At 44.7% G+C, this 25,343-nt stretch overlaps 1 protein-coding gene across 4 annotated transcripts; it reads right to left on the reverse strand.

The window, feature by feature from the left end:
• Positions 1-21: 21 nt before the first annotated feature.
• On the reverse strand, positions 22-22,809 carry TRAF5 (TNF receptor associated factor 5). 4 transcript variants are annotated; one of them, XM_069009598.1, is made up of 12 exons: positions 22,752-22,809; positions 11,166-11,294; positions 10,415-10,746; positions 9,217-9,274; positions 7,443-7,544; positions 6,937-7,101; positions 6,558-6,635; positions 6,106-6,180; positions 5,748-5,840; positions 4,675-4,815; positions 4,002-4,170; positions 22-3,519 (listed from the first exon to the last, which is right to left on the reverse strand). In XM_069009598.1, the coding sequence occupies exons 3-12, from the start codon at positions 10,627-10,629 to the stop codon at positions 2,942-2,944; spliced, it is 1,674 nt and encodes a 557-aa protein (XP_068865699.1). In that variant the 5' UTR covers positions 10,630-10,746; positions 11,166-11,294; positions 22,752-22,809; the 3' UTR covers positions 22-2,941. The 4 variants fall into 4 exon arrangements, with proteins under 4 accessions (XP_068865699.1, XP_068865698.1, XP_068865700.1 ...); XM_069009597.1 differs by having other exon boundaries at positions 11,166-11,298; positions 22,752-22,792; XM_069009599.1 differs by lacking the exon at positions 22,752-22,809 and adding an exon at positions 22,422-22,604 and having other exon boundaries at positions 4,687-4,815; positions 11,166-11,298.
• Between the last annotated feature and the right edge of the window lie 2,534 nt (positions 22,810-25,343).

Here is a 25,343-nt window from a genome sequence, read left to right on the forward strand (position 1 = left end):
AGGAATGTAGGCCACAGTCACTCCAGAAGGGTGATAAAATTATTTATTCTTACATTAGTTTATGTACACAGTAAAGACATTCATCTAGAAAAATGCCTCTATTGTAGTAAGAGATATTCAAACTACAAACTATCAATAAATACATTAGAAACAAACTGTACGCTGATGTAGAAATACCCTACGCTCTTTTGGTTACTTATCCAGTACAGTATTATTGAAAAGTTTTTTGGTATTCTTCATGCAACATCAAAATTCTTCCTGACAATTCATGCTATACAACATATTTTTTCTTTATTAGGAATGAGATGAAATTTAAAACCCTGTTTAGAAGTAGTAAAAAAATCACTGAAAATTTTAACATAAATCTCTCAATTTCTGTACTAAAAAGAACCAATTTAAAGAAGGTTGTCTTTAAAAAAATTAATTTTCTCAACGAATTCTTTATAAAACAGGCAGTATTTCAAAAGGGATGTTTCCATCACCCAGGATGAATTTGTGCTTCAAAATTTTAAAAGGAATATTCATGGCAAAAACCTAAACCCAACCAGTAGGTAGAGGAGAGAGTGCAGTACGAACTGCCTAAAACCAGACATGCTTTCAAAATCTGTCTAGGAAAACACTAAACACTTATCCACATCACTATGCCATCACCTACTCTAACAATTAGAAATGGAGTTTTAATAATACTTAGCTCTTCTCATGCTCAAACTTCTTCACAAACATTTAAATAGCCCTAACGCTTCTGCAAGTATTATTATCCCCATTTTACACTTGGGGTGGTGGAGGTGGAGGGGGCTGGGAATTTGCCAGGACACAGACCACACACATCCCTTTCATCTTGCCTCCCTCGCTTGTCCGAGCTCTTAATTACTTTCTGTATTTTACACTCAGTGTACTGGAGAGTCCCAGGACACACAGGTGGCACATTCCCATCAGTTATTAGTGGTTATTATGCAAGTTGTGTCACTTTGAAAGTTACATGACAAATACTGAAGTATGGAAGAAATCCAGGCTCAGGGCTGATGTCACAGAATGCCACGCCACTGTCAAAACAAGCCTGCTCTTTCTGTAACCAGGTCTTACGCCTAATTTGTTCTGTTTTACAGCTAAAATAGCTCTTGAGGTCAATGGTGGTGGTACAAGAATAAAATTTGTTTCTCACAATCTGTCCCCGGGAACATGGAAAGCCCCTGTGGTGGCTCAGTACGTCCTGACATTGTAAACCAAAAAGGGACTTCTAGATCAAAACAAAGATTTCACATGTGCCAACCCACCATGAGGTACAGATTACTAAGGTCTCTTCCCCTCCACCCCTGAGTTAGAAAATACATCTGAATTATGTCCTGAAAACCACGTGGGAAAGTAAATGTCTAGCAATACGATTGCAGATACAAAATAAAGTATTTTGCCTTCATCTTAGTATCAATCCCTGAATTATTTAGGTTGGTATCAACAGGAACGGCATTTTTCATTTTGCCACGTTTGGCCTGCTGAATTTTCTATCTTACACCTTTCAGTCTGTGCCCTGTTTTGATTTTTATCCTGCCTAGTTTACTCTTACTCTAAACCCAGTTTAGTTTCTTGCTGTCTCTTGATAAGCTTTGGAGCAACAGATAATGCCATGGTGTTTCCCTACCTGACCTGTAAGAGATGAGAGACGCAAAATTCTGCCACTTGTAATACCAAAATGACTGAGTATGCAAAATTATACCCTCTTACAGGCACCCAAAGGGCTTTAAAAAGGCACATGTATTCTGTTCCTCAGTGCCTGATCTTGGTGGTTTTAGTGCGTCTCCAGTAAACCCTGTACAATGCACACATTGCCTTCCAGTATGGAAGGAACTTGGAATAAAAAGTAAGGTCTTCAGACATCACAGTCAGCAGCTGTGTCATCCTTTAACAAACACTAGAGCTGCACTGATAATGAAAATTGGGTTCTTACAGGAACCTCCCTCCCTAGTCCATTTTCCCCCTTCTTCCCCAAACATCTAGGAGAGAGGAAAAGTGCATGTTACATGAGCTATTTCCCAAGCTCTTCCTGCCTTTTGTAGAGCTGGCAGGCCAGAAAACATCTATTTTGCACAGATGTGGAAGCAAAACAACAGGAGTTTTGCCCCTCTTCCACAAGTGCAGCTGAGAGCTGGCAGGCTGTCTGAGTGCCCTGCCTCTGGCCATGTCCTGAGAGGTGAGAAGCACCTGCAGCTTTTGGCTTCAGATGGGGACTGTGGATGTTTACCACCAATGGAAACCAGTCCCAAGGCACTAGGCAGGAACTGAAAGGACACAAGAAAGCTGTTGTGACCTGGGGGTACCCTGTACAGCTGATAAAACAGGCTACAAAAGTAAGAGGCATTGGCTCCTTCCTCTGGGCTTTCTGGAAAAACACAATTCAAACAAATAAAAAAGATGCAAGATACTTGCCAAATGTTTTCCCTGCCTAACTGAAGCCATTCTCCCTGCTTCAAAAATCCAGGAGATAGAGGGATCAAGACACATTGATTTGAATTTGCTAATATTGAAATGTTTCCATTGCAGACAGATGAAATGCACTTGCACATTTGGGCATGGCTTCACTTCTCTGTGAGGGAGAGGAGCCCATAGGCCTGCCTGGGCTCCAGGGAGTTTACTGGAGGAGTTTCACCTCCAAACGCCAGTCTGGTGATGGGAGCCAAGCATTTCCCCCAGCCTGGACCGAACCAATCTGGATCAAATGCCTCACTTCATCAGACTGGACTTCTAGCTGCTTTAAAAATGCAGTCTTGAAAAAAAGGTTAGAAAAGGAAAGGCCCATGCTTTGGCAATTCATTATCTGTCCTGTAAATCCAAAGCTGTGAAACATTCTCAGTAGCTTGACTGGTGGTAATTCACTATCGTAGGGCTGGTGTTCACCACAAAAGCAGTTCCTCATGGTTACAGAAGTCACACTAATCGGGCACGCTTTTCACAATTCCTCCAGATCAGTTAGATCCACAACCACTTTCAAAAAGAGAGTGTCATCTCTGATGTAGGTGTTCTTTGTGTTCTCCAGGACTGAGTGCGGCACAAAGCGTGGACAGCCGGAGGCGATATTCATTTCTCCATCCGGCCTTTTGAAACTGCTGCTGTTGGGGTCAGCTCTAAAGACTTCCACGATGTGATTTTTTTTCCCACTTTGGTCCAAAAGCATAAGTGTAACTTTCTGCTTGAAAGGCCACAGGAGCAGTGAGTCAAACTCGCCCCTCATGACCACGAAGTAGAGGGAGATGTGCGTTCCCTTTCCCGAGCCGTCCCCGTTCAGGTAGGCTCTCGCACACAACCTGTACCCGCAGCGGCTGGTGTAGAAGGGCTGGCTGGCTATGGACAGCACACGGCCTTCCACTGCCTCTTTCTTCTTCGTCTTGTAGTCCGTGATTTTCCAGATTAATTTCCCATTGTAGCACGTGCCTTCCAGAAGCTTAAATCGTTCTTCATTTTTATTGAGCTGTGCTTTGTGAATATTGATCTGGAGATCATGTTTGCTGGACTGATCTTCCAAAACAACTGAGAGAAGGGGAAAAAAAGAAATAGAAAAAAAAAGAGAAAGACATTTGGTAAAATAAAAGTGTCAGAACCCTGGATAAAATGAGCACCCAGACTCAAGCTGGCAAAACTGATCCACCCAAGCCTGAGTACAGGCTCTGAACTACAGCTGCTAACTTTTTAAAACTGTAATTGCAGCTGGTAGCTGAATAAGAAAAACTGGCAGCTATAAACCAAGAATGCCCGAATAGCACCATGGCCTCCATCACAGTGCATGAGCCAGACCAAGGCCAGCTCAGTGTCACAGGAGTTCAGGAGACGTTGTGTAGTAGGGAAAGGTGGGAGAACAATGCACACACCATCACAGTTTGGTCTCAGAATGCAAGAAGAAAAGCCCTTTGTACTGAAGAGCTACAGCTGACTGAGTGTAGCACCAGAGTCTCTCCTTAGCCACCAGTAAATGAGCAAACCCCCCCTGCCTGTGCAGGAAAGTGCCAACGTACCCAAGCGCTGGTCGTACGTCTCCATCAGGGCAATCTTCTGTTTCACGTTTTCAATTGTGTCAAACAGGGGCCGCAGGTCTAATTTACTTTGCTGCTGGTTTGCCATCTGTATTAGCTGTTTCACTTGTGATTCCAGGCGTGCAGACTTATCCAGGTGACTGGCCAGAGCCTTTCCAGTTCATGCCATTGGAAGAGGGTGGGAAGTAGAGACAAGAGATATCCATAAAATCAGCTATTTGCTTTGAATAAGATAATGAAGTCTTTAGCATATCAGCAGTATCAATGATATGATGCATTCAAAGTGCTCTGCTTGCTTAGGAATTTATCCCAGTGCTCCTTCATGATTAATTCAGCACATTTATAGACTGAGAAGCCATCCGTCATTCAGACCCAATTCACACTGCATCACTACATTCAACTCAGTATTCAAATTTACACCTGCACATTTGCCATGGGCATCTGACCATGAGGATTTGTACAGTGCTTTTTGCCCAGATCATGTATCCAAACTTCTGTATCCATTAAAATGAAAAGACAATGCCGTACTGTAAAAAATTGAGAAGGTCTTGAGGAGATTTGTTATTGCTGTGCTATTAATGACAACTATTACTGGAGAAACATATTTCAGGATACAAGAAAGCAATTGGTAAAAAAGGTAAAATCAATGTCTCACCTGACTGCTTACCATCAAGCTGCTGTTGTTACCAAACAGTTGTGTATACTGTCTGAATTCTTTCTCACACTTCTTAATGGCATCTGCTAGCTGCTGGATTTTAATCTCTTTACATTCCAGGCTCTTATACAGGTCAGATATCTACAGATGGAAAAATCAGAGTATAAAAGCTAAGGAACACCAAAACATACAATGAAGAAATTATAAAATATGTGACTATATAAGAGAGAGTGGAAAAGTTTACAATGCAAATCCTCTAAGTGAGCTAGATAAAGCACTCCTTAATTCACTATTCGTGGATAAGCACTGGCAAGAATTGAACGTAAGGTATCAGACTCTTGAATAGATCTGTGTGGCTACAAGTGAAAAGAGGCTCCCATCTCTCATTTCCATCATGATGATCCATTCAGCTCTGCAGTGGGGTAATACATATTTACATGCACACGTGCATGTGCGTTTCTGTGTGTATGTATACAGATTTTTTTCCTCTACGGAGGTCTAACCAGCCGAAGAGATGAGTCAGTGAGGGATACACACTTCAAAACCAAGTTACAGCACTTTGGGATGCTTATTTCTTGCATAAACAAGCAAAGAGTAAGTTCACTATCAGCTTGGATGCATTCAGTTTAGCAGGACTGGGCCTACACCCAGTGTCACCTGCTGGGAGCCAAAGAAGTGATCATGAGCAGAAAGATGCTTGCAGCTGGTTCTGGTGTCCTCCATGCTGCCTCCACACAGAGCAGGTAACCTGGCCAGTCAATGAAACTTTAAAATACTTTATCTCTAAACGTCATATCCAGTGTAAAGCAGAGACTGAAAGCAAATGAGGTGAGCAATGGCAAGGAGCCTCCCACTGTGCCTAGTGGAGAATGTATATGCCTGGGCACAGAGAGCTTTCCCTGTAATTGACTGACTTCCCTAGAAGAGCTTATGCTGTCTTCTGAGATGTGAAAAGACCATAAAAACAGTCTTTTAAAATGTAGCTGAGCTAAACCAGGCAACAAATGTAGACTCTCATATCATCCTCTAACAAGTCAAGAACTGCTGAAGAGTGCTTATTAAATATGACTTACCTGTTCTTCCAACCGGGAGTTCTTGTCTAAAATCTGCAGCATGTGTTCCCTCAGGGCACTGTTTTCATGTTCAGCAAGTTTCCCTCTTTTAACCTTAGTGATGCAGAGGGGGGAAGTGAAAAAATAAAATAGTAAGATAAGCAGATTTTTGAAGCTGTCAGTAAAAAATTTATTAATGCAAACATTCAAAATGTCTCCTTTATGCTTTGAAAGTGAGGGAAAGGCAGTCCTGATTTTCTAGGATGGCATCTTAGCAGAAATGGCTGTGAAAGGACACCAACTGGTTATTTTAATTATTCTGCTTGGTTTGGGAGACAGAGTCCAGTCCTTGTGCAGACAAAGATCTGTAAAACAGTACCTTTACATGACAGCCGTACTGCTTATATGGGCAGTCCACTTCTGCCTCAGGACACACAGCATGGTGCTTTTCGATCTGCAGGTATTAACAAAGAAGGTTGTGATTAAATAATTACTTGGTAATTTGAAGCACTAATAAAATCTAAATGCCTGCACAAAGGGTGAATAAAGGCCACTGTCGTGACACTACCAATCACCTAACAGGAAAAAGAGTATTCAGAATCAATAAGCAAGCCAGGTATTTTTCCATTCTGCAAAACACCAATGGCTTGCAGTGACAGAATAATCCACTTAAAAGATGGGAGATATATCCCTTTTAGGATCAAACAAAGGAAACACTTAGAGCAATGAAATTTTATTGGCACGGGCAAATGTGGTCTGCAACATTGCTTTCAGTTTTCATAAACATGTGTGATCTGCTGAATTGCAATATGTGAAAAAAAATAATTGTACCTCTTTTTTCAGAATTATTTGTGAACAGTTTTGGAGACAAGGCACAGGATAATCAGGACAGTCATTTTTCTCATGATTCTGAAGAAAAAGGAACAGAACAAGGCAATGGTTTTATTTTTTTAAAGTAGTATATGCAGAGGAAGCTATGCAAAAAGAAATCCCAAACATACAAATACAAGCCACATATCACCTTGGTGTTCATAAGAGAGCATCAATAATTGGTATTATTTAAAGCACAGTTATTATACTTTCACCTTCAGCTACTCAGCCAAATTTTGTATCAGGTGTTAAGTGCCACTGCAATGCTGGAAACTTTTCACTCAGCAGTATCAAGGGGAAACAGGTGCTATGGATTCCTGGGAATGCTTCATAATCTTACCTTTATGTTAATTAACACCACATACGTATTACAGTACTGGCACATCTCTTCTCGGAATTTACAGTGCTGGCTCAAGTGCTCTTTCAAGTCTTTGCGAAGAATTTGATCTGGGCATCCATCATTAGTGCATTGCATGCTTTGAAACAAACACTGCTGGAGATGCTCCTGCAACACACACCAGCAGATTAAATGCCAAATGGCCAGTGTGACCTGGCACGTTTCCTTGAATCAACAATCACCTAAGCATTCAGAATATGAATGGATGCTGTAATTTACTAAGGCTACATAAAGCAAATGATTCTTATTTAAAAAAGAAAAAAGCCCTAAGGCAACCCCTTTGGCTCCCAGCTTGTTCCCTCAGGAACAAGCTAACAGCTGTAATATTTGCTACTTTAAACCACATTGCTACAATAACTCTGAAGACAATCATGGGAATTTAGCTAATCATAAATAAATAGGGCTGTCATGAAAATCAAAGGCTTCAAAATTTGATCAAGCAAACCAACCTGATATCGTCCCAGAATTACTTTTGAATTGCAGTCAGGAAAGTTTTTGCAGAACACATGCAAGTTGAGAACTTCCCTTTTACAGCAGTTGTCTTTGAATACCTGTAAAGGAAGCAAACCAGCCTTAATTTGCAGTCACATGGTAATACTGTCCCTGCCCAGCTCCGTGGGGTCCCATGTGCCCCCACAGCCACACGGGTGGGTTCAGTGTTACAGTCGGTAACAACGAGTCGAGAAGGGCATTTGTGTGCGTTCTGGCAGGAGCATTCATTGCTGCTACACTGTCAAAGGGTGCAGAGGCAAACACCAACATGATCCCAAAACTCACAGTTTTACCCGGGGACAGGGAAAAGGCAGGACCAGGGAATGGGGACCAATGGGGAAGCTCTGGGGGAGTGAGGAGGGGTAGAGGCTGACAGCCAGCTGGGGAATCCAAACTGGGATAGATTAACAGAACAAGCATCCTGGGAGAAGCCTTTCTGGACACCCTAACATAAAGTGGGTTCTTGTGGTACTAGGGACTTGTCTTACTGAAAACTCTCTGTTCCTTGTACTGTATGTTCTGTTCTACTGGCCACCACAACAAGGGATATTACTTACAATATAAAAGAACAATACATCGCTACAGATCTTCTGAGTGTTCAAGTGTAGACTCCATAATCATGACTATGGCTCTTAATAATTAATGTTGAAAATTTGTATTAAAACTATAAATTAAACCATTTATGAAATTTGTTTTGTAGGGGTTTTTTTCCCCTGCATAGTTATTCCACAGATGCTGATCCATCCCACAGCCAGCAGGACTAGTAGCACAGGAGCTGTATAACCACTGCCAGAGCCTGCCTGTATCTAGAAGAAAGCAACTGGAGCTAACATGCCCCAAAAGCCAAACCAGCTCTGTGCATGCTCCACTATGTTCAAGTGCCTTTGGGATGGAGGCAGTGCTGAGATATCCTTTCTGCCACCTCTGAGAAGCAGCACCGTTCTCAGCTGTATATGCAGAAGCAAATGAAGCCCCCAGAGCAAACTCTCTGTCTTATTTAGAGATCTTCCTGCATTGTTGTTATTAAAATTTGCAAGAAGTAGAAGATGGGAAATGAAAACCAAAAATCCTGTGGACAGTTTGATTACAATTTCCTATCAGGAGTAGGAGAGAGAGGAAGGAGACATTTTATTTCCCTGGAAAATTTCTGGCAGGACCAAGTATACAGTACACTTTCAAGTCTTGGAATATAAATAAGGACAAATGAATCCATTATAAAACAAAACAACCAAAACCAACAATAGCTTGCAAAATAAAAAGGATTAACTTATTTTTTTCTCTAAAAGTTACCCAAAAGTAAATTAAATCTTCAGGGCTAATAAGAGCTAATGCAGATAGTCAAGACAGCAAATTATAACCAAGTGAAAACAATCAGATAAACAAGATATCCTAGCAAGACAGGGCATTAAAAAAGCAAGTCAATAAAATCTCCATAAAAAACCAGACATCTGGTGACTTGAGAAGATTTAAAGCTTTGTGAAATTCTTCAACACTTTACTGGAAATAACAGAAGACTAAAATGAAATAACTTCAGAACATGAAGTATAAAATGAAGCTTTAGCTAGACAGCCATAATTTCTTTCTGGGAAAGCATCATTGAGTACACTGCTTCCTTTAGCATAATTTCAGAGACAGAAAAACTGCTCTGAGGACTAAAAGCCACCTTGTTCTCAGCTGTCTTGCCTTTCCCATGTAAATGCTGACTGCTGAAATAAAGCTATAGCCACTTACCTCATGCATTTTTATTGTTTCTTTGTCGACAGGACAGGTGGGTACTGCATTTAACTCTCTAGATCAAAAGAAGAGTCGTGTTAACCCACAGGAAATTCAATTTATTTTATGAAATTGGGCTATGCTATAATCTGATTCTGACAGAAGTCAGCAGTAGATACCATAAAAACAAAAAAAAAGTCCTTTGAAAACACTTTTATCCGGCAACTACACAGCCAAATTCTGCCCACAGCTCAAAGAGTGCATAAAGCGGCAACCGTGAATATGTAACAGAAAGCAGAGTTTGTCCTAAGAGTGTTCAATGGTAAAAACCACAAGATGTTTTTTAATGAAGAGGACTTAGTCAGTCTCTGGCCAGCTGCAGCTCACAAATGTCATATCTCAAAAAATCTCATTGTGTGCTTTAAACCCAGCCTTTGCCTAGAAGAAGCAGTGCCCTCCTTACTACACCAGTAAAAGAAGACCTAATGGCTCCTTTCTTAAAAGGCTTCCAGAAATCCTGTCATAGGGTGCAGGAAAACATTCACTGAGGCAGTGCAAAAGGGAGGCAACACAGAGACAAAGCAGCAAACATGAAGCATCTAAAATTCACAAAAGCTAATTAGCGACATCCATCCATGTAAAGAGGCTCCTCTGCAGCCTTTCCAGGAGAAATCCTGCCTTCAGGTACACCAAACAGCCTATAATGTATTCCCAGACAGGTCTGGGGGGTAAACTCATTTGTACCAAGCAGAGGTATGCCAGCAGCCTTGTGATCTGACTGCAGTATCAGATAATATTAACATCAGTTTTATAATTCTGCTAAATTCAGAGGAATTATGCAGAAGCAAATGAACACAGCCTAATCTAACCACCAGCACCAACACCGTGAGACATCAATGCAGCAAATTCCTCTGAAGAGCACAATGGCAGGCAGACAGACCACAGCAGCATCTCACACAGCAGCGTATCAGCTTACATCAATAGTTTCTTTACGCTGACTTCCCTGTGGTTCACCAGCACTGGGTTAGAGACACCTTTAAAACACTGAGCACACAGTCACTGGGTTCAACAGAGTCCTTCCACTGACTCCTTCAGCCTCTTACTGCGTTGGTAATATTATTATGGCACTCACTGCTCATTTATAGATGATGTGGGCTGGTTTTTTTAGGAAAGGGAACAAGGGGAGCTTGCGGGCACGGGAGGAGTTTGCTCTCACCTCAGAGCAAGAATGCACTGCTGGCAGAAGCGGTGGCCGCATCCCGTCTGGTGGGGGTTGTGCAGGACCAGGTGGCAGTAGGCGCACTTGTAGCGCTCCTCCAGGCTTTCCACAAACTTGTAGTCGGCGTCGGGCTCGAAGTCCAGAGAGTTGGTGCTGGCAGAGTTCTGGCGCGTGAAGATGCCCGAGAGAGCAGCGGGTTCGTCACAGGCCATGGGAGCTGCGCTGGGAAGCGAAGCAGACACAGGGAGAAGCTCTTCAAATACTCCCTGGCAGCCACTCGGCCTCGGCTACCGCTTGCAGCAGGTTGCTGCTGGCAGGAGGGCTCTCATCTGCAGGGGGGAGACAGGTTTCAGAGGGAAATGTGGTGCCAGCTATGGAAGAACAACAAAACGCTCACAGAACCACAAAATGAAGATTACACAACAAGCATCAAAGCACACTTCTCTGGAAAAGAGCTTCACAACCTGAAAATTATTCCATTAAGATTTTTATGGTTTGGCTGGGTTTTGATTTTTTTAAATTTTCTTGCAGCAGTTCTTAGTCTCAAAAAAAACTACAAGAGTCGCAGACACAGCTGGGGAAAGCAGAAGCCAAGTCTTGGCATTAATGTTCACCAGGAAAGTCTCCACCTAAAGTAGAGCCCACCCACATGAATTTACAAGTTCACTGCACTGGTTCAAGCAGGAGATGGCTTTGTGGTTCACAGCAAGGAGCATACAAAAAAAAAAAGGCAGCAGGGGGATTTTACCTTCAGTTTAGGTGTTACAGGAGTTGAAGCCTCTTAACTTGACATCTTTCTTTTTCCTGTTGATCATTCATTTATAGGAGTATACTCAGATCTCACTTAATTATGTGCAAGTTTTTGGCTGTATTAATTCTGTCTGAAAGAAGTGGGGGAAAAAAAAGGAAGAAAAGCAAGGTTGCAATCAGAAGTGTGATGTAAGTTTTTCTTTCAACCTACCATAACTCATACACAGCACAGGAATGCAATGTTACTTTTCCAGTAGGAAAAACCATCAACATTTGTTCCAAGCCCTAAGTCACAAACCTTGAGATCTGCCACAGTCCCTCAACCTTGCAGTTGCTATTTTTTGCAAGTAGCTCAAGACCTAGAGCCACTCTGGTTGGTATTTCTTGCAGCTTTGCACTCAGACGTTTTCCTTACAGGATTGTACAAAAGCACAACACACCTGAGCTCCCAGATCATTTCATGAGGGAAGTGCTCAGTTTTCTAGTTGTGCTGTGGGATGCTATTTCTCCTCTGTGTGCACCACCCACCCTGTCAGTCACTGATGTCACTCTTACTGGCATCAACACCTCTCTGAGAGCTCTCACTCATCTCCCGTAAGGTTACCAAGGGCATTTGCTGCTTTTGGAGGGAAGCAGGGCCAGTACATCACCATTAACAACCTTGTGTCTGGCATGAAACAGCGTGCCCAGCACTGACACTCTGCCCCTCCCTCCTTGCTGCAGTGGCCCACGAAAGCAGCAATTAGTGAGCTGCCACAGAGCACCTCAGGCTTCAGAGAGCCACATCCATTTTCCTTTCTACTTTAGCAATCCATCCTGGGCAAGGAAATCCTGCGGACAGATAATGTGCCTGATTCAAAAACACGCCAAAGCACTTAACCAATTAAAATGTATTCCACAGCCAACATTTAAGTGCTCCTGTAACTCAGCACCCTCGTTAGTGGTTGTACACAGTATTCATCTCCCCAGCTTGTGAGAGTCTCCTTGCCTTTCACCAGGCTGAATGTCTGACATACTCCAGCACACCTGATCATCTAACATTGGTAGCCCTCAGGAATATGAGCCCTAATCATATTCCAGCCATCAAGACTTATTATTCCAACAGGAGTTTGCAAATTACCCTGTTTGATCCCTCCAAATAAACAGCCTTCTGCTTCAAACCAGACATGGTTGTCCATTTGCTCCTTTCGTTTTTAAACAGCTCATCTTTCCTCCTCTGAAAACGGGGTTCCCAGTTCCCTGACACCTAATAAGGAGCAATTCTATTTTCCTCATGTCAACCAGGGATGCCAAAATGCAGCCTGAGGGATTACCAGTCTCATGTCTGGGCTGCCTCAGTAGCAGGTGCCAGCAGCAGAGTGTGCTTGCTGCTTCTAAGGCAGATGGAGAGCTGTCACCATTAATTTCCAGAGCATGGACCACCTACAGGATGAACTGCCTAAGAACTCACTCTGCCATCGGTTGGTGGCACCTCTGAAGCAAGTTTCCTTCCTCTCTCTTATTACTGCTCTTTCTCCCATTTACTTGGCATCCAATCTCCCCAGTCCTATTATGCTCCAGCATTTACATCATCTGATGGTATGGCTTAGCAAGCTAATGTGTAAAAACACACTAAAATAAAACCAACAACTACTACAACAACAGCTTCTGTGTTTTACCCATTTTGCCTTTAGGGATCTTCCCTAACTCCAGAAACTCCAGCTGGGGTGAGAAGTTTTAGGCAAAAAAGTTATGGGACACATTAAAAAGAAACACTGTCATCAGCCCAAAATCCTGTCCAGAAACTCCTCCAGAGCTCTCACTGTTCATTATATCAACCAAAATCACTCCCGTTTCTTTCTGCAAGGAGCACTCTGCTGTGGTACAACATCTTCCAACTGTCTTGCTGAAATGAGAGTCTGTATCTCCTTAAACACCTTCATAATGCACCCCACCCAGATCCCACTCCTAAAAATGGAGACTCTTGGCATCTCCATGAAAGCACCTCCTCCACCCCAGCATTGCCCAGGATGGTACTGCACAGCTGAGGACACCTCAGGGGCACAGGAAAGAGCACCCCAGGTGAAAGGGGAGGCTGCCTGCTCAGAGGGCAGAGCGGAAACCTCTGGGTTCCCAGAAGATCAGGGAGATCACCGCTGCTGCCAGCCTTGCAGGAGCTTTACTGCAGCATTTGCAGCTGTTCTGCTGGAAAAAATGGGCTGCCCCCGGAGGGGGCCTGTGGATGGCAATCCTTTGCCCAAGCTGGAGAGATGCCCGTGTAAATCAGCTGGAGAGACTCAGAGGAGCTGAGAAACAGCAGCCCTGTGCCAGCCCTACTGCCAGCCAGCGCTCAGTGGGATGTGATCCAAACCATCCCAGGCAGCGTGTAATTCCCATCCCAGCACTCAGTGACTCAGGGCAGGTTGCAGCAGCTTTGCTCCCACTTCAGGCTTGGCTCCATGCATGGGCTTTCTGAACTGAAACCAAAGGGAAACTGTCAGGGGAAAAAGTGCTTTTTTGTGACAGTGAGAGCACCCCAGGGTTATCTGAATCAATTTCCTGCTTACGCTGATGCCTGGCCAGCGTAGGTAGGGGCTGAGGTAGCTTTCACTTCTTCCTTCTCACAGCTTCCAGCAAGGGGAAGGTGTCCTGCCTTTGTGTATGCTGCAGTTTTTCAGCACACGTGCAAACTGCAATACTGGTTTAAAATAGCAGAGAGCAGCCAGCTCGTGCTGCATAATGATGCTCTTGTGGCAGACACAGTGCATGCTGTAAAGCGATTTTCACTGCAACTCCATTGCAACAGCACACACACAGAAACACCCAATCTATGGAGACTGAAAATAAACACATTAAAAAAAAAAAAGATTTCCCTCTACTGAAATAAATAGAATTAATTCTACCCACACATAAAAAAAGTGGTATGAATCCCTAGAGGCTAAGCCCAAGTCCTATAAAGAGCTACCAATGGGTGGGAGCTCAAAGGCAGTGTGCAGTACAAAGAGCTCCCAGCAGCACCTTCCCACCCCTGTCTGCACCACTAGCTGCACAAGCAAAATGCTTCTGGAACAACTCTTTCTATGCAGATGCTTTAACCTCACTGGAAATAATCCAAGTGGAATAATTTTCATAACAAAAATAAACTTTATAAATTGTGATCTATCCTGTTTCAACTACCGCCACACCAAACTGAGCCCAAATGTTTTCCAGTAAAATGTTCCACACTTAGAATTGCTTATTGTTCAGAAACTGAGCAGAACATAATAATGAGGAGAAAAATCAGCATTGGCATGACTTAGTAGAATATAAAATTGCATCAACATTTTAAAGCCATGTTCAAACAGCTTCCCCCCAGCACTGCTGCTCTCTACCTACAGCACCCGCAGACAGAATGACAGAGGCTGTGTGGAACCCTGATATCACATTGAACTACTGTGGACAGATTAACTTCTTCTAGCCACAAAAACATGCTTTATGCACACAGGAAAAACCATTCCCTATGATGTGGTTGCTTTTTTTAAAGAGAATATGTTTTTCCTGTTTTCTCTCACATGAAGCCAAGCCCTGCTGAAAGGTTAGCACCACGAGCTGTGAGTGCACCATTACGGCCAAAACCTCCAGGACAGCAGAGCCAGACACAGGCACTGGGTGCCACCATGTCCCAGACTGAGAAAGGAAAATCCAGGTCATTATCACAGATTTGATCATCACACATGGACAAGAACACAGGATCCTTGGTCCTGCTGCCCAGCAAATGGGGCTGAGAGCCTGGCTTCGGCCAGGTTCACTGCATGAGGGGAGGGTGATGCTCAGCCACCCTCCAGGACTGGGGTATTCCCAGTAAAAAACACCTTGATCGCTTCCTCACTTACCAGCTTCCATGTGATACATAAAACAGGGCATGGAGAAAAGGTTATGCACCTACCTTTCTGTAGCTCTAGTTCAGCTCTACTGCTTCGCCCTAAGACACTTGGTAGGGACAAGTCTTAGAAGATGCCCTGTCCCTCCCTCTAAAATTATCTACCTTTTATGGTAGATCAGAACTGTCTTAGTCACAGTGGGAAAAGTTTTGCCAAATTTAGAGGTCTAAGATCAAGTCACTTCATTGGGAGCTGACAGGCAGAAAAAGGATGGAGGGGAACAGATCTTGCACTAAAACAATCCTCTCTAAGCTGCCTTATAAACTATTAAACTTATAAACAGATTAGCTGCCTCCAGTACTTTTGAATTAAAATAACGAAGTTGTATGATTTACTACTCTAAGCCCCTCCAAAAACCACTGGTTTGGGGACAAGAAATATATGCCCCAACTCAACCCACAGAGTGGAAGAGGTAAGAGTTTGCTCAAGAATGACTAAAAGTGTTTATACAGTTTGGGATACACAATTAAGATATAGCAAGTTATATGGAGTCATGTGAAAAGAGGAGATGATGACATCTGACATCACTGGGGGATCATCCTTGTCCCTTCCAGCCCAGGAAGAGCTAGAACATTTTGACTGCTGACAACAAAACACACTTGCAGAGTCCCAATGTGGGAGAAGGACCCTGGCTGCATCGTGTGTGTCCTTCCAGCACAGAGGCTGAGGAGGAAAAGGATCCCCTGTTGCACCAACACAGACCCACTGCTCAACTCAAGGCTCACTCCCACTTCACTTGGCAGCAAGTGAACCTCAGGAGCTGCCCTGCTGTTGTCCTGATCACTTAAAAGATGCAGTGCAGTGACCAGCTGGTACCCAGGAGAGAGTACTTCTAACAGCAACAATTTCCTACATGATATGTGCCTGAGCCCCCCCAGGGGATGTTGCTGCAGAGGAAAGCAGAACAAATATTTTCTTTTGTATACAGACACCACTATACTATTGAAGTTCCAACTGTAATATTACCTCATCCTCAAGGCACAGTAAAACCTTACTAAGCAAGCATCAGTTTGCTCATCTCCATAGGCAAATTTTCACTAAGCAGAATAAGACACTAGGGTTTCCTTTGCACAGAGGTACAGTCAAGCATTACAATAAATTCCTGTAAGACTGGACTTCATCAGGTTTTTAAGACACAGATTACAATCCAGCATTTAAAAAAAAATTAAAAATACACTCTTACAACTAATGAAGTGCGTCTGGTGCTGAACAGCTCTACTGTTTTCCCTGGAGATTCTAAAAATAATTAATTAATTAATTTTGCATTATCAAGAAATCTATTTCTAATCAACACAATATTGTTATGCCTTAAAATAACCTCATTCACAGCTGGAAAATAACCTTGTTGCCATCACTTCTGTGGCAATCCCTGAATGTTTTATCACCTTCCCAAGCACCAACAGAAACCCCAGTAAGAAGGCTCTGCCATGCACCCCTATGACATTGTGGCACCACTTCCCCAGTACAGGGAGTGAACTCGGTTCCTGAGATGTTTTTGGGTCTGCAGCCTTCCCCTAACCCCTGTGTGACAACCCCCTGAACAGCCCTTCAGAAATGAGAAGCAATTCTGGCAAAGTTAAGCTCCTGCCAGCGTGAACAAGACACGTTTTGGTAAAGCCATACCTGCAAACTGTAGCTGGTCCTCAATGGGGAGAAAACGAGAGAGAGACAGAGAGACAGAGTGCACTAGTGTGAGCTTTGTGGTTAACACAGCAGTACAAGCATTTTAAAACAGCAAGGGAGTGGAAATCCCCCAGAGTAGCTTTGAAAAGATCATGTATAAAAATGTTTTAGAAGTGCTAGGATAAAAGGCAAGCCACTGAAAAGTATTTTGCCTTACTGCAATGGTGTACAGACTGCAGATTTTACCATCTGGAGCAACGCAAGGTTACCAAGGACATTTCTCACAGCTGGAATCCAAGATACAGAGTAGATTTCACCTTCCACAAAACTGACGAGTGATGTGATCAAAGAAAAAGTACAAGGGCAGCAGGAAACACACAAGGACATAAGAAAAACCCAGATCCAATCCTGTGCATCCCTCCACAGCAGCCTCGGCAAAGCCGGGTGAATCCACCCATTGCAGGAAGCGAAGTGGCGGCTCACAGAGGAAGCAGCAGCACTGGCTCGGTCACATCAGCCCATGCCACAGGCATGTCACATTTAAACAGGACTCTCAAATCCATTTTAAGAAAATAAACATTTTACTTGGTTTTGTAATAACTTAAGTGGCCATAAACCCTAATGGTTTTGTAGTCTGAACTTAATTGTGCACACAGGATTCTTGGCAGCCTCCATCTCCCTCTTTTTGCATCAGCCTCCCTCCCCAGTCCAAAATGTGCTGCCCTCGTGGCAGTGCCTTAGGCTCCATCCCTACCCCCACTCTTTCTTTATCCTCCTCTGCCCTCTTCCTTTGCTTTCTGGTCTCTTGTTTTCTTTTTTTTCTTCTTTTCCTAAAGTAACATATCATATTTTCTCTAAAAGCAATAATTTTAAAGTCTCCTGTAATTTAAAATACTAATGTTCCAAAGAAAGTTTCTATTCTCCTTTGTACTTAATGCAACATATACCCTCTTTCATCTTTTCCCTTTAACTGAACTTGCTCCCAGAGCATTTCTAACCTATTTCAATTTCCTTCTCCCCTCCCAGGAGGTGTCTCAACCTACCGCATGTTTTCCTGAACCTTCCACAAAGCTCTGGAACAGACAAATCATTGCATCATTAAGTCAGTGGCAAAGGGAAAGGCACCAAGTTGTAGGCATGTCGCTTCTTTAAGGGATCAATTAAATTTGAGTTGCATTTCTCAGCACAGCCTAAGCTCACTTCTGTGTGGAAGGAAAAGGAAACTTTTCAACCCAGAAGGTATCCTTTCATCCCTGCCATCAGCACCTGTCCCCAGATTGCTTCCTGGTCAGGCTGTTGACTCTACACCACCTCTGACCAGGCTGACACTACAACAGCACATCAGCTTCTACACAGGCTTTTCCTGAGCCTGGCAGCTCTGAAGGAAGGACACATCCAGCTGGATTTGTCGTGAGCAGGCAGCACTGCAGAAAGCATAGTGCTCTGCAAGCACAGCTCCAGGAAGCACCATCTGCTTCTGGGAAGCTTTGGGGAAAACCCCAAATGGAGAAGTTGAGTGGCAGCAGGATCTTAATTTTAAACAGCTTGACTCTGCAGATGAGTAGAGAGCAGCAGGCCAGTGTTATTGTTCGTGATCAGCCCTTGACCTCCTCCAGCACCAAGCGCAGTGCTGAAACCCTGACCAAGTTTCAAGCAAACTAAAGAGGATGCACGTGAGTGAACAGACAGCAACAGCACTTAGGAAACAGAATGAAGGAAGAGACAAAAAACAAAATAAAGAAAGTTACTGAACAAAGAGTAACAGTAAGGGACAGACAGCAAGGCAATTAACAGGCTTTAATTTTTTATCTTTAAGTGTACTGAAGCCAAAGTGAGTCCTCGCTTTTCCTAACAAATAATTGGCCATTACAAACTTTGCAGAACCAGGTCTTTGGGGCTTTCAAGTTCACGTCTCTTTCTCAGCCCTATGGGGACACACTGTTCAGGACTTCAGCTGATTTGACCATTCAGTCGGTTTAGCCATGAATATCTACTCAAGGCACAAGAGATTCTTGGTTTTAATTTTCCACACCCAGACCCTTTGACTCAGTATTAATAAGGAACTTTACATTCATCTATACAGAAATCTATGAATCAACTCAATGGTTATTCATCTGAATTAGTAGGAGGAGCTCAAATTTTTTTTTAACACATACATATGTCTGATGACACAGACACACATTTTTCTAGCCACAGCTGTCATTGAAGATATCACTGCTAATGTAAAAACCCAGATGCTGGTGGGGACCCCATGAACTTGCTGTTGGGAAAGTGGTGACAGCAAAGATTGTTACCATTTTCTTTTCTTAAAAAAAAAAAAAAAAAAAATCAACAGGAGAAAGGATGTATTCTTAAAAAGTCCCTCCCATGAGGACAGAGGTAATAACCATGAGTGGTGCTTTCCCATGGCCCCTTGTCCAAAAGCAGTGGGCAGTGGAAAGCCATGCTGCTCTGCCTGAGCATACTGCCACAGCCAGGCAGCCACAGCATTTTTTTGTTTCTTTCATAGGGCCACATTCCAGTGTCAAGCACATGGAAATAGCAGACAAGACTGTGAACCATATGACTTAGCACAGGTCTGACCATTTCATGTCTCACAGCGCCTACTTTGGGAAAAAACTGCTTTGCAGATGGTTCCTAACCTTGAGGTTTGGTTAGTCACTAGGTGGCTTTGCATAATACTAATAAGTAACTTTTATATTTTGATATCATCTTCTGCAAAGTAAGTTCACAGCAACATACTTAATCTTACAGAATCCCTATATGCAAACGTCAGTACACACAAAAACTTGCTTTATCAGTCCCACTCCCAGAGACAAACATGCTTAACTACAGAGCACTCTGGGCAATCCCATATCAAAACCACTGTGGTTTAGGTGCAGACAGTTTCTCACACACTTGTGTATTTGTTGCAATATCGAGCAGGGGAAACTGGAAATTTTTGCAACATTTTTATTAACAATACAGCATGACTCAAGTTTCCTCACTTTCCCAAGCCCAGCCACACACCAGGGTAAAGAGGTTAGCTTCTTTCCTGGGCTGAGGGAAGAGAGTGGAACAACTGCACATTGGTACTGATAAGGGACTGATGACTAACAGTGTCAGTTAACCCTTCACACTTGGTGCCAAGAAACTTGGACAGAAAAGCCTCAGAAAGTAAAGGAAGAGGTTCTGAAATCCTCACCCCAAGGGCACACTGGCTGTAAGGTGTCCCAGGCAGCTGGCTGGGGTCATGCAGCAGCACCCTCAGGCTGCAACGCTGCTCTGGGCAAGGAATGCTCCCAAGAATGGAATGTCTGTGAGACAGCAGAAGCTATATGAATCCCTGCAGCCACCACCAACTGCCTCCACAGGATCAGGACACCAAGAAAAGTTACAACTCACACAGACTGTCTGACAAGCCAGAAAAAGGAACACCTCTCCCTTGCCAGATGATTCCTGATGATAAATGATTATGCAAAACCATCAAAGGGTCAGACAAAGAACTGAGGAAGACAGAGGGCTATAGGATAACTTAAAGGTGGGCACAAATAAAGTCCAGGAGATGAAGCACCCTACAAGTGTGCACCTGCCCACTGAAGGGATTTTGCCAAGTGACCCAAGCAATATGAGGTACAGAATGAAGAGCTCCTGACCTGTCCCATAGCTTTAACAGCTGTGTAAGAACTGCTCCTGCTTTAGGGAGCCTGTGTGGTGAAATAAAGAACTGCCTGGTTTCTGCCCTCTGCACTTCCTGAAATTCCTTTGGTCCAAGTCTACAACAGCAGCTTTCTAGCTTTAAAATCTTGTCCCCTCCTGGCTGTGATTCCTTAGCCTCTCTAAACCCCATAAATACCTTGTGAGTGCCACAAGCTTTTCTTTCTTCCTTCATGCAGTTACTCTGAATCTTATCTTTCAGCAGCTTATACCTCTTCAGTTTCTAACCCTAAAATTTCCTGCCAGGTACTCACAGATGTGCCCCATTGCTGCAGACCATCTTCCTGCACAGGCTGAACTCTCAGCCTCTCCTCTGATATCCGGGCTGTGGATGATGACCAGCCCAGGATGATGACCCCAAGCTTCCCCCACAGCCCTTTTTCTCCACAGCCCCTGTGGCCCAACCTGACACAACCAGACCCTGTTCCACTTAGTTCCACTGCCTTAATCTCTCTCAGGCTCACAATACCTCACCAACTTCTCCTGCTTCATGTCTTATATGACACAGTATTTCTTGTCTACTAACACAAAACTGTCGTCCATCACCATCATCCTCTGGTTTTCATAGAATTAAGGGTTTGGGTTGGAAAGGACCTTAAAGATCGTCTCGTTCCAAGCACCTGGCCATGGGCAGGGATACCTTCCACTAGACCAGGTTGTTCAAAGCCCCATCCAGCCTGGCCTTGAACAGTTCCAGGAATGGGGAAAACACTCATTTGCAAACACTTATTTCTCTCACAATGTAATATATTATTCATTCATCCACCCTGCGTGCTGCCACAGAGATAATTTTTCTAAGCCATAGCTACAACCACATCACCTCTCACCATCCCTTCACTTTCCCACTGCACCAAAACCTCTTCACTTTCAAAGCCTGTTCTAGTCTCCCTCCACTTGCCCCTGCATTGCCTCCAGAGATATAAAGGCTTCCTCTCTGCCCAAGCAATGATAACAGGCTCCACTGACTCCTTGTTACGTATTTGAGCAAGTGTGTGCTGTGAGGGCAGATGTTTTTTTGAGAAATATTAGCAGGCTGTTCTACTTCAAATCTTTTCTTCAAGATCTCCTTTGCCCAGCAGCTGGGAACAACTGGCTTCTGACTATCATGGTGATCCAGAGGGTCGCACTGCTCCTATTGCTCCCGCATGCAGGCACGTCCCTCCCTCCTGACTTGAACTATAAACTCCCTTCAGCCAAGGGCTGCCGTTTTGCCTTCTGCTCACACAGAGGGGTCCTCAACCACAGCAAACACTTTCTGCACAACAGAAATAAAATAAGATAATCAAGGCTAACAGCAAAGGAAGTTGTCCTGGGTGGTTTTAGGCTGAGTGCAGCACATCATCACCACACCTCACGCTTAGCTCAAAGGCAAAGATACAACGCAGTCCTCGGACAAAATAAGAAGAAGTGAAAAACCACCCAGGCCAATGCTCATGCACAAGGGCATCCCAGAGCACCCCAATTTTACCTTCATCGCTAAACCCGCATGCTCTGTCTGCAATCAGCAGGGGAGGTTTAAAAATACAACCTTGTTTCTGCTGCCAGCCTGGAGATGTGCCTGACCTGAATACACCCAGCTATTTTTAGCACATCATTGCACTCCTTTCAGCCATCCCGTATTTATTAAACGGAAGTTATGAGGAAAGTTGTTCTTGGCTGGCACTGGGAAGGCGCAGCCAAGCTAACAATAGGCAAAGCAATTCAAGAAGTGCCAACAATAGGAGCTCTTCATTTTTTCTTCTAAATATGAAGAGTGTTGAAAATGTTTGGTTAAAGCCTGCTGCTTCAAGATGCTCCCAGAGCGCTGTTAATCAAGGAAAATCAGACGACTCCCTGCATACGCACAGAGGGGAAATTCCCTCCCCCCAGCAGCATTCAGCTGACACCAGCGGGGATGCTTGTTACAGTTCCCTGCCTTCTGAAAAGATCAGAGCTGCAAAGACATTCTTCATTCATCCGAGCAGTCCCGGCTTTGTTTCCTTCCCAGCCCCCAAAATTTCGGCGCTGCCAACCTCTGGGGCGGGCACCGGGCCTACCTTTCCCTCCGGCATCCCCGGGGGGAGGCGGCCGTGGCGCATCCGGGGCAAGGCTGGGCTGAGCCCGGCTCCACGGGGGGAACCCCGGCGCCAGGGGCGAGGGCTCCGCCGCACCTCGCACAACTCCCGGGGCGCCAACTTCGGCTTTGCGACCCGGGCCTCCTCTCTAAGCGGAAAAGAACAGCCCCGCGCAGACTTCCCTCTGCACCGCGGGGCTGGGAGAGGGACTTCAGGGAGGCGTCGTCCCCCGCCAGCCCGGCCCGCACCCGCCGCCCGCGGGCCCAGCCCCGCTCCCCGACACGCCGCGCCCCCCGCCCGCCCCCGCCGCACCTGTGCCGGCGCTCGCCGCGCTCCGAGCCGGGCCCGGGGGCCGCCGCTGCCGACGGGGCGCGCGCGGTGCGGGGCTGCGCGGGCGCGGCTCCGTGCGCGGCTCCGGCGGGCGGGGGGCGCGGCGAGGACGCGCTACTGCCGCCGCCCCCGGCTGCTGCCGCCGCCGCCACCCCCGCGGGCGGGAGCCGCTTTCGGTTTCATGGCAACCCCCGGGCGGGGAGACCCCGGCGGCGGCACCGCCCCGCTCCGCGCGCCGGCGGCGCTCCCGGGCTGGGGGAGGAAGCCAGGGCGTTCCCCCGCCTCCTCAGGGACGGCAGCTCCGGGACCCGCGGCTGGGGAAGGCTCCTCGGCAGCCCGTCCTCAGCGCCGCCGGCTCCGGGCTCACCGCACCGCCGTGCAGCACACCGAACGCCCCGTGAGGTTCGGTGAGGTCGGGAGAGCCGTCCCCCGCAGGCCAGGGAGTTTTCCAGGAGGGGGTAACGAGGAGCAGCGGCGGGGCTCGGACACAGCACTCGCCGCCCGCCCGCAGGGAGGGCAGGTAGTTGCTCTTTCGTTATTTACACCTGCGGGACGGAAGGAGCGAAACAAAGCCCATGCTAAATAGGCAAAGGACACGGACATGCCGTGTGCCAGTTATTATTTGCTATTATTATATTACTATTAGATGCCAGTACTAGTGGCTAATGACCCGAGACGTGCCCAAGGGTTCCTTACAAAGGCAGGCAACACCGCCCTCCTCCAGCCAACAGTACTGATGCGAAGGCTTTGCTGCCTGTTCCACATCACCTGCTGCTGCACTTTGTTCTGTCTTTCACATTAAACCACTTCTAGGAAAACCGGTCTCTAAGGAACATTCCATCCAGCATACGCACAAAAGCACTAAGGCTAACAAAAAAAGAACCAATTGGATCGAGTTATCTGGATTGTCTTCAAAGGAGCTCTAAAACCAATACTAATAAAATGGTTTCAGAAAGATTCTTCTTTTGCTAAAATGACTCAGAATTGTCACTCCCGAGGGAGTCAGTCCATAGTGCATTGACTCTGGGAGTCCAGCAAAGACATTACAACAGACACTTTTAAAAACACTCCTTGCAAAAATTAAGTTGTTTTTATTTTTAATTAGCTTTTAGGAATATTCTGATTAGTCTGGGTACTACTTGCTGGGAAGTTCGCAGGAAGATCCGTCATAACAACAGGCATTATGTTCCTGTAATTAAATATTTATACATTTAGATGAATAGTTTAGAGATGGGATCAGGTTCCCAAGATGCACACTGGCTGCACTATCCTCCCAGTGCAGAACATGATAATTCCCCAGAACAGTGCTTTATGGGGATGAAGATCGATCAATAAAATCATCAGATATCAGGGTGCAGGCATTACTTTAAAAATCCCAATTCCTAAGGCTCGGTGAGTGTAACAGGAGGCCTGGTCTGCATTAAGACAAAGTTGAATCCTTGAAACTGCAGTAGAGATCACAATCCCTGAATCTCGGTGCTTCCTTCTGAGCCAGTCCAAGGGAAAACTGCCAAGTCAGTAACAGCAATGAGGATTTATTGTGCTGCTCGAATTATTTCAGTGTACAAAACTGCACTGAAAAAGAGCTTTAAGATTAAAGATTTAACAGAAGAAGTAGCAGCCTTCACTAGTGGTAAATATGAAGTAATTATTTTCCAAAGTTTTCCTCCAGTGTTAATTTTGAGGATATCTGTTCTATAAAAGGGGCCACATGCTCATTAAATAGTCCAGATACTGTTGTCTGTATATCCTCCTTCTCCTCCCTACCTGACTGTACATTTTTGATGCCTAATTCATTGGCAATGGACTGCAAGTAGTGTCAATGTTTGCCTTTTATATCTCATATAAAACTGCCCAGGATCTTAAAGCAGACGTCTATCACATCAATGCCTGGTTTTAACTCATTCTGAGAAAGGCAAACTCTTGAGGTTTGGCCACCTCAGCCTCAGGAAAAGCTGGAAGTTCACCACGTTTAGCAGGACCACTGAGCTGCATTCAGTGCTGTTTACAGTGCAACATTGCTGACTTCTCTATGACTTCCCTTGCATTATGAAACACATCTCCAAGCACACTATTTCATGATGTTTGGCTTTGCTTTTGCCTGACAACCACATTTCTGCCTGGCCTCAGCTGTAAATTCAGTCTATTCCTTTCTTTTGTTATAAAGAGGCACAACACAGTCCTAAGTAACCTTCATCCCAATCTATTCCCTAAACTCTGCAATTCATCTCTATCCATACACAAACTCCCACATCTGTAATCTACTGGCTTATGTTTTGTTCTGATGCATTGTGAAGTTTCCAGAAAAAAGTAAAATCCCAACACTAAGGATGAAAACCTGAGGACAAAAGTACCTAATTCCTTTTGCTCAGGAACAACAAATTAAACTGCTTTACTATGATGTGCAATGTTTAGTGATTGTTTTATTAAATGCAGAAATACCTGCTCAACTTCGTACCCATTCTGATTTAAAGTGCAACAATTAAATCTGATAGTTCTTGTACATCCATATTTTGCAAGTGTTGTTTCTTGAATACATGTTGTTCCGATTATGCCTTGCATTTGTAAAATGTT

This window comes from Aphelocoma coerulescens, chromosome 3, assembly GCF_041296385.1.
Source record: "Aphelocoma coerulescens isolate FSJ_1873_10779 chromosome 3, UR_Acoe_1.0, whole genome shotgun sequence".
NCBI classification, from domain to species: Eukaryota; Metazoa; Chordata; class Aves; order Passeriformes; family Corvidae; genus Aphelocoma; species Aphelocoma coerulescens.

Coding starts and splice junctions, on each gene's coding strand:
- TRAF5 (XM_069009598.1), bottom strand. CDS start 10,629: ATGGCCTGTGACGAACCCGCTGCTCTCTCGGGCATCTTCACGCGCCAG. Junction 4,816..5,747: donor ACTCCCGGTTGGAAGAACAG/GTAAGTCATATT, acceptor TTCCATCTGTAG/ATATCTGACCTGTATAAGAG. Junction 3,520..4,001: donor GACGTACGACCAGCGCTTGG/GTACGTTGGCAC, acceptor CCCTTCTCTCAG/TTGTTTTGGAAGATCAGTCC.